Source organism: Corylus avellana, chromosome ca2 (genome assembly GCF_901000735.1).
Source record: "Corylus avellana chromosome ca2, CavTom2PMs-1.0".
NCBI lineage: Eukaryota > Viridiplantae > Streptophyta > Magnoliopsida > Fagales > Betulaceae > Corylus > Corylus avellana.
In genome coordinates this window covers 48,520,161-48,529,807 of record NC_081542.1, presented here as the reverse complement: position 1 = coordinate 48,529,807, position 9,647 = coordinate 48,520,161, and the positions used below count along the sequence as shown (strand labels likewise).

Below are 9,647 nucleotides of genomic sequence, written 5' to 3'. Positions count from 1 at the left end.
GATAAATGAATACCAAATCATGATAAATAGCTAAATAGACAGGTACATATCGAAAAGAGTATGGATTTATATTTTTGAATACATGATTGTGCAAAAGACATCATGAATCACAGAGAAGTGGCACAAACTGTGAGCATAAATCTTACACATTAATTATCTTTTCATTTGGCCTTCGTCAATGTCAAAGATCTTGCTCGTAGATTCAAAAAGATCCCCCTGAGAGAAAAATTGAGAAAATGAAACATCACTGTCATAATGGTATCAATAGAAAGGAACATAAGTTTAAGATGTTAGGGAGTGGTGCAGAAGAGAGATAAGAGAATGTACCAGCCAAATGCAATTAAGCTATGGAAAATGACACGGAACTGCAGCGGCACATACTGGTGATTTACCCACCCGACAACCGGCCAAAACTGCATTTAGAAATAATCAAGGTAATATTAAGATATACTTATGTTCTTAATCAGGGTGGTATCACAATAATACATAATGGGAACAGGGCAATACCGTCCATGCCGTAAGCTGCACCGATGGATAATTCTTCTTAATGTTAGTTTTCACATGCATCCAAGGTCTCCCTGCATTTCACAATTTTTTTTAAAAAAACAGATTATAAGCAGCTTCTTTCACAGCTCTATAGTGGTATACGATGGCTCATACATAGCCTATATGCTCACATGCTTCTTTCAGGTTGACACTTTCCAAAACTTGGGAGTTGTTTGACTCCAAAATGTATTTAAGAGTTGCCATGAGAAATAATTCATTCTAACAATACTTTATTGCATGTGACTGGAGTGTGTTATCCCTTTGCTCCAGTTATACATCTCACATGTCTGGATCCCATATATAATACTCAGATGTGATACAGACTTACCCTCAATGATCAACCCATAGTAAATCATGAATAGCAAGTTGTTCCAAGGAGAAGATGTCAACTGCTCCAGCACCACCTGAAATAATTGATTAGGCAGTTTAGAAACTTCAATATAAGATACCTAATTTTAAGACAATCAGTACTTGATGAACCCTCATGCATTCTTGAACAGATATGAAAGCAACTTCTTTTTAAAATGAAAATAAGGCACGGTGGTTATGCATATGGTTACCAAGATAAAACAGAAGAACTGAGAATACTGTATTTGGACTCCCAATGATTATGCTAAAATTCTGGATAAGTATTCTTTACCTCTGCCCACTAAGCAACCAACCAGAGTATGAGGGTAGGTAGCATACCTTTTTAGCTACTGTTTTTGAATCCTTCTTGCCCTTGAAAATTTTATCCAGTAGTATATACAGGAAATGCCCAAAAGGCCCAAGATAAACGGCTCCAAAAAGCTGCAGTTAGCTATGTTAGTATAGATCGCTGGAAAGACATATGAAACAGTAGATACACGCATGAAATCAATATACAAGTAGTTGACATGCATAAAACTCTACTACACTAGCATCTTTTTGCTTTGGTACATTCATATTTTCAGGTCAGAACAAAGAGAGTTTCAATACATACTCATCTAACCAAATTTCATGTACATTCTTTTAAAAAATTCAAATAGAAAAACATAAATTGTCACCTAATAATAACTTCAATTATGATTTTATATTGAAAATCAACCATAAGCACTGCAAGCAAACATGATCTGCATGCCCCGATACAGAAACCCTCCTTGAGGGATTGATCTTCAGGCAGGTCAGGAGGTATCAAATGTATGCCATTCCATTTACTTATAGGCCTGAACCCGATTCCCCACATTGTAATTTGAGCTTATCAGGGATTCACTCGAGTAAAATAATTCCACAAATAGCCACGTTCATCTGGTACTCACCTCATTTGAAGTTAAATAGTATGCAAGAACCAATAGGGAACAGGGTAGGAATATAGAGCATGAAGCCATGAACTTTACATTTCAACAAACACTATACCAAATTGTGCAGCAGGAATAAACAATACAAATAGAAAAACCCTCAGAACTTGAATTTTGGTGCCAGAAAATAGGGTAGTGCTATGAAATGAACGAATAGCTTTGAAAAAGTGAGAGCAGGAAATTCAAATGGTAGAACTAAAAATAACCCAAGGGGGCAAAAGAAAAAAGCTTCCAGAACTTCATCTTCTTAGGTGTTTATTGATTTTTCAGTCCAAGGTGTCTTGCCTCCATGGTCGAACCAGGAAATGAGGCAAAACAAAAATGTTGGTATTTTGAGATCAAATTGTCTGCATTCCAAAATATACTGGATCTATATGTGTATATATATGTAGTACTAGTACACTATACACAAATTATGGTAATTGGCCAATGATAAATCCTTACTTTCTCAGCCATAATTTTTTAAATAACATATAACAATTATGAGAAAGATATTCATCAAAAAAAAAAATTATAAGATAGACAACAAATATAATTTGTCTTTCTCATTTGCACTAGCACTGAGCTAGCTCACATTAGCGTCTACAACAAATATTTGCCAAGATTTTATCTTAAAAAGAGCAACTTCAAAACTCTGATGATTCTAAAGACCACTAAAGCTAATACTTCACTTCATGACTAGTTTATCTTCAAATTATAAACAGACTCAATGTCCCAGTGTCCAAACACAGAGCACAAACATGCTTACTTTGAGCTTTTAACATAATCCAATAACAAAAATCAAAAGGAAAATATAAAGTCCACATGTGCAGCCACAAACGTTACATACCTCTAACAGAAATTGCAACTCTAAGTATTTTGTATAAAAGGAAAAAATAAAGAGCATTACCACTTTCAGAACAAGCCGTCTCAGCTGAATCTTCTGTATTCCAGTGAGCTTCTGAGAAACCACATCACTAATCCCTGACAACACCCCGGCTGTAATTGCCTGATTTAATAACATAATACAGTATATCACATGGTGATTAATCAATGTGAAAAATAAAAACCCAATTCACAAAAGTGAAAAAAGACACATTTTCCCTTTTTTGATCGAATAATTTAACAAACTTCAACAAAAAAAAAAGTGGACTTTGATTTATTTTATTTTTTTATTATTATTTTTTTTTTCAACTATGTTTCCTGCACGTTGCACATATTCGAAACCCAGAAAAGAAAAACTGATCAAGATTCAAACTTTCAATTTCCTTCTACTTTCTTCCAATTTCCCAGCAACCAAATAGGGGCTAAGCGAAAAATTAAGCAAAATCAAAATTTACAAAAACAAATGAGAGATGGGCAAAGTGTCGACCTTGGTTCTCAGGGGGTGACGCTGAAGCTGCACCAAGTACTGGTGGAACAACCCCTTCTTCGCTTTCGATCCCATGCTTGATTTTGCTTCCAATTCCTTTGGATCTTGCAAGAGAGAACACGCAGTTTTCCACTTCTGGGTAATTAACTGGCTCAACTATATGCAGTGCTGACTCCTTCAAAATATCTTCCAAATTAGTACACCCAACTTAAAAAGCACCAACTACTCCCAAGAAACATGTACCACGTTGTTAACTATTTAAGAGAAAGTTAGATGCTTTGTTAAGACAGTTTTAGATGAATTACACATGATTCTAATTTAAATTCTATTAATTATTAGTAATTGTGCTAATTTATATAAATTATTATAAAAAAAAAATACGTTTACATTTGTTTTCATCAATTATATCGAGACAAATTCTTCGATTTATTCAACCAGTGTGAACAGGTGCTAGCATATTCTGCTTTCCCTCTCTTGTCTCTAGATAGTCTCTAAGATATTATTTGGATTTTTAGCAGTTTGAATTACTTAGGAAAAAGGTTGGGAAGGGAACCTTTATTGAATGGGTTCGGCCCGTTGGGCGTTGAAGATGGACAAGTCAACCACAATGGAAGCCCTCTTTGAAAGCCCGTTCGGATTGGAAGAGAAACACAAACAAATAAAGTTTTCTTTGTATTGAAAATTAATTATTAAATTCAGTTTATTAGAGCTAAATTTTATTTTAATTAACTAAAATACTAAAATGAGAATAAAAATAATTGTATCCTGCTTAGTAATTTAGAGAAAACATTTGGTATCTCACACAATAATTTTTCTCTGGGGTTGATAAGGATTAAGGGTCTGTTTGAGAGTGAGTTTTAAAAAACTAATAATAATTATAAAATAAAAATATAATTTTTAAAAGTATAAATAAGGTTTATAGTGATGGAAAATTATAGTTTTATGATATCATAGCTTACCAGTTCTAATAACGAGTTTTACTGCGTACCATGAGAGACCCAATACCAGGGAGAAAATTTTGAACTTGAAAATTATGAAGAGTGAAAAGGTCAGCCAAGGGGCTGAGTCCACCCGGTGATCAGCTGGTCAATATTTTCCGTTTCGGATTCTGACCATTCGTTTCAGTACTTATCCTTCCGTATTATAAATACAGACTCCACAAGCCTCCATTCTCAAACACCTCTCCACTTTCCCTACAACACATAACACAAGAAAGGCTCAGAGAAAACATCAATCAAATGGCTTCTTCAACTCTGCGATTATCTTCATCTTCTTGTTCCAGGCAAATCAATGCTGTTATTCATGTCCCTAAACTTCCAGAAGTCATTCCTTATTTCTCAATTCCAAAAATACCAACGACAAAGCCGGTTGAGGAATTGAATCTAAGAGATGGGTTCAAGAGAATAGTTCCGGTAGAAAAGATCAGTACTGCACCAATCCATGATAAATCACCCAACTCCGACGCCACTGCGGCGACTACCCAACTATATGCCATCTTAGAAGCCGTGGCTGACAGGGTGGAGATGCACGCCAACATTGGAGAACAGCGTGAAAACTGGAATACCCTTCTTCTCAACTCCGTCAACATGATAACCCTCACCGCTGCCACCATGGCCGGTGCTGCAGCGATTGGTGGCGCTGGAATGCCCCTTTTGGCTTTGAAACTTTCGTCCACTCTCTTGTATTCTGCAGCCACTGGGATGTTGCTTGTGATGAATAAAATTCAGCCTTCACAGCTTGCAGAGGAGCAACGCAATGCTACGAGATTGTTCAAGCAGATCCAGACCCAAATCCAAACCATGCTGGCTCTCGGGAGTCCATCTAAAGAAGATGTGAAGAGCGTTATGGAAAAGGTTTTGGCCGTCGACAAAGCATACCCACTTCCCTTGCTAGGAGCCATGCTTGACAAATTCCCTGCAAAGTTTGAGCCATCTGTTTGGTGGCCTTCAAATCAACAAATCCAGAAGAAAAACAAGTCATCTGAAGGGAAGCAACGCGGTCAGAAGAATAATGGGTGGAGTGAGGAAATGGAAGTAGAAATGCGAGAGATCATCGAAGTGGTGAAGAGAAAGGACATTGAGGACTACGAAAGGCTAGGCAACTTGGTGTTGAAGATCAACAAGATTTTAGCCATCTCAGGTCCATTACTCACTGGCATTGCAGCCGTCGGATCTGCTTTTGTCGGTAACGGCTCATGGGCTGCAGTAGTAGCGGTGGCTGCGGGGGCTTTAGGTAGCGCGGTTAATGCATTCGAGCATGGTGGCCAAGTTGGGATGGTGTTTGAGATGTACAGAAACTGCGCTGGCTTCTTCCAACTACTTCAAGAATCAATTGAATCCACACTTGAGGAAAGAAATTTGGAGAAAAGAAAAAACGGGGAGTTGTTTGAAATAAATGTGGCTTTGAAATTGGGGAGAAGCTTGTCACAACTCAGAGAACTTGCCAGAAAGTCGGCTTCTTCACGTATGGATGGAACCACCATAAATGAATTTGCTAGCAAGCTTTTTTAGTTTAAGATTTCATGCACAGCTATTCTTTGTTCATTGATTATTTGTACAAACCAATTGTTTATACAAATTAACCTATAACATAGAAAAAATACTACTTCTCAAATTTTATCTCAGCTATTAGTGCAGAAGATTGATTTGCATGCTTTTATTGTTTTGTGATTGGAAATAATTGATGGATATGAAAACTATCCTTATTTAGAGCACTCACAATGGAAGAGTCAAATGATACTTTTATCTAAAATGACTAATCAGATTTCTAAAAAATCTCCCACATTGAATTAGCAAAAAAAAAAAAAGAAAATTGAGATTTTATTGGATTAGCAAGAAAAAATAATACATGTAGATAGCAGCACTTTTTTCAAGAACCATTTTTTATTATTTTATTATTTATTTTTTTATTGTTTGTGCCATCTGTTTTCTCTTCTTCTTTTTTTTTTCGAAACTTCTTATGTTTTTTCTTTTTTCATTCTCTCTCTCTCTCTCTCTCTCTCTCTTGTAGCCCCTCTCTAGCTCTCTCTTCTTCCTACCTCTCTCTTTGATCTCTCTCGACAAACCACCATGAAGGACCATGCAAATCTCGATTCGCAAACAAAGAAACCTTCTAGGAGTCGCAGGAAGATTCTGATCCGCCACTTCGGTCTTCAGCAAGAAATCAAGAATTAATCTAACAATCTAAATATGAGTTTGGATCATATTTCAAAAGCTTGTAAATCTTAAGTGAAGTTTCGATTGGTACATTCTTTTACCTTACGAACAATACTATATGTGGGACAGTTCAATGATATATATATATAGGGACGGAGCTGGGGTGGCCGGTGTAGGCCATGGCCCCCCAACTCAAGGAAAAAAAAATTGTTAAGGTATTTATTTATTTATTACCTATTGATCCCTACCCACTAAAATATTTGACCCTTAACCCCTGCTTATCCCAAGCTTTGACTAAATCTCTATATATATATTTCCATTAAAGGCTACTTGTATTGTCTTTTGATTAGATATGATGTGGTAGTACTACTTGAAATTTAACGGATGGTAGACGGAATCAATTTGATAAAAATTAAAACCTTAGAAAATAAATTGATAAAATTAAAACCAATATTGGGATCTAATTTGATAAAAGTCATGCCTTTTAGGTGTTAACCATCATAATATTGTTGCCCAGAATCATGATGCCATCTAGGCTGTGAATCATGATGATAATTATGAAGAAATGGCAATGGCAGTAAAGGGAATAAATTGTATTAAGAAAGTATATCTGGCAGCATCCCAAGGCCGCCATATGAGCAAACCATGTCGAGATTCAAAGCATTGAAAAGAAAAGAAAAGCAAGCAACGTGTGATTCAGTGCAGGCAACAAAAGAAAGTATTTCATAAAAGAATATGTCAATTCAACTTTGTAATCCTTAACTTAGAGCATTTATGTCTTTTTTTTTTTTTTTTCTCTAAATTTAAGGATAAAAGCTACTTTATACTTTCATATATTATACGTACACTCCACAATAGTTTTCTTTTATTATTCTATATACTAATTAAATACCATTTGTTTACTTCTTTTTTTTTTTTTTTTTTTTAAATTCTTTATTTCGCTACTTTCTTAATAATTCAAGAGAGAGAATGAGTTTTTTTATTATTTTTTTCTTTCTATTTTAATAAGCACAATGATTGCTACGGGGCAACCCTATACATTGGGTTGCACCATCGCGATCCTAATGTTAAGAAGTAAGATAGAGAGTCTATGTGGGTGCTTTTTGTGACCTTTTGGACATTTTCTCTAAACTTAAGGAAGAGCTGCTGTGAATGCTTACACTTAATTCTGATTTTTACTTTAATGTATATTGAAGTATATATTGGTGTCGTGCAATAGGGTAACCTCATAGCTCACATGAGAGTCTGTCGAGACTTTACTTATTCAATCATGTTAAATTATCATTTGTCCTAAAATGTTAAGCTGATAGAAAGAGGAAAATTTAATCACTTAACTATTACTTTAACACTCCCCATAATGTGTGGGCTCAAACTTCCTTTTAATAGGTGAGGCCCAATACGTAGAATATTTTAATTGAAATGGGGGGTGAAATGACAGAGTAAAGATTCGATCATTGGACCTTTGGCTCTGATACATGTTAAATTGCTAGTTATCCTAAAAACTTAATAAATGGGTCGGTTTGGCCCGAAGAGAAGTGACCCGGGTCTAAACCGGTGAACAGGGTTGACAGCTTTGGACCGGGTTGGAGGTGTTGACGTGGCAGAGGTGGAGTAGCACTAGGGTTGATGTGGCACGCTGAGAGGCTGACACGTGGTTGCAAGGATGAGTGAAAGCGTCTAGCGCGTGTGGTACACGCGCTTCACCGTGGCGTTGCTGTGGTGCGTGAAGCCCACCTGCAGCAACTTCAAATAGCGCGTGGTGGTGCGTTCGAAGCCCGAGGTCCGTTTGCGGCATTCTTGGCGGATTTGTGATGGCCGACGGAGGATCTTCGAGATGGCACCGCAACCAAGTTGATCGGCTGTATGTTGTGGCACGTGGCGGAAAGCCAGAAACTTCTAGCGGCGCGTGTGAGCGCGTTCGCAGTCCATTGGCGGCTTCTTGACGGATTTGAGACCACTGGCGGGAGATCTATGGAACAGCGTTGCAACCTGGTTGATCCACCAGACGTGGCTGCGTGTGGACAACATGGCAGCACCTTTTGGCGGCGTGTGGTGGTGCGTTCGGAGGATGTTGGTGATCGGTCTTCCACAGATCAGTAGATCTGTGCCTTGCAAGCATGAATCTGGAATAACTTTCCTAGATAAGGCTGTGATGAAGGCGTGGAAGATATTTTTAGCAGCGGAGTGCTTGGTATACCACAAGAAAGATACTCATCAGGGGCGACTTATTAGGGGCGACTCAAAAGTCGCCCCTAATACTCAACTATTAGGGGCGACTTTGAAAGTCGCCCCTAATAGTTCCGTATTAGCGTCCACCTCGAAGTAGACGCTAATAATGGGTCGAAAAGTTGACTATTAGCGTCCACTTTACAGTGGTCGCTAATAAGTCGACCCTAATATACGCGCGGGAATTATCCTAGGGGCGGGAAAAATTTAAGCGGCGAAAAAAAAACTTTTAGGGTCGACAATAGTCGACCCTAATACTTAACCAATAGCGTCCACTTAAGTGGACGCTGAAAGATGGAAAAAAAATAAAAAAAGAAAAAAAAAATCACATAAAAGCTCAATAGGGTCGACTCTCAGAGTCGACCCTAATAGTTAGGCATTAGGGTCGACAAAAGTCGACCCTAAAGAGTGCGTAGAAGAATTAAAAAAAAATTAAAAAAATAAATTTGATGACCAATAGCGTCCACTAAGAGTGGACGCTATTAACCTATTATTAGGGTCGACTTTGAGAGTCGACCCTAATAGTTAGGCATTAGGGTCGACAAAAGTCGACCCTAAAGATGCGTAGAAGAATTAAAAAAAAATTAAAAAAATAAATTTGATGACCAATAGCGTCCACTAAGAGTGGACGCTATTGACCTATTATTAGGGTCGACTTTGAGAGTCGACCCTAATAGTTAGGCACTAGGGTCGACAAAGTCGACCCTAAAGAGTGCGTAGAAGAATTAAAAAAAAATTAAAAAAATAAATTTGATGACCAATAGCGTCCACTGAGAGTGGACGCTATTGACCTATTATTAGGGTCGACTTTGAGAGTCGACCCTAATAGTTAGGCATTAGGGTCGACAAAAGTCGACCCTAAAGAGTGCGTAGAAGAATTAAAAAAAATTAAAAAAATAAATTTGATGACCAATAGCGCCCACTAAGAGTGGACGCTATTGACCTATTATTAGGGTCGACTTTGAGAGTCGACCCTAATAGTTAGGCATTAGGGTCGACAAAAGTCGACCCTAAAGAGTGCGTAGAAGAATTAAAAAAAATTAAAAAAATAAA

The 9,647-nt window shown here is 37.3% G+C and overlaps 2 protein-coding genes across 2 annotated transcripts; one reads left to right on the top strand and one right to left on the bottom strand.

Moving 5' to 3' along the window:
* Positions 1–47: 47 nt before the first annotated feature.
* Positions 48–3,482, bottom strand: LOC132171438 (peroxisomal membrane protein PMP22-like). The gene is made up of 7 exons (XM_059582746.1): positions 3,214–3,482; positions 2,752–2,850; positions 1,234–1,335; positions 875–950; positions 508–578; positions 328–413; positions 48–216 (listed from the first exon to the last, which is right to left on the bottom strand). Exons 1-7 carry the CDS (start codon positions 3,286–3,288, stop codon positions 162–164), a joined length of 564 nt encoding a protein of 187 aa, XP_059438729.1. The 5' UTR covers positions 3,289–3,482; the 3' UTR covers positions 48–161.
* Positions 3,483–4,448: 966 nt separating this feature from the next.
* LOC132172956 (probable F-box protein At4g22030) lies at positions 4,449–5,723 on the top strand. Its single transcript, XM_059584524.1, has one exon. The coding sequence runs from the start codon at positions 4,452–4,454 to the stop codon at positions 5,721–5,723; it is 1,272 nt and encodes a 423-aa protein (XP_059440507.1). The 5' UTR covers positions 4,449–4,451.
* Positions 5,724–9,647: the final 3,924 nt, after the last annotated feature.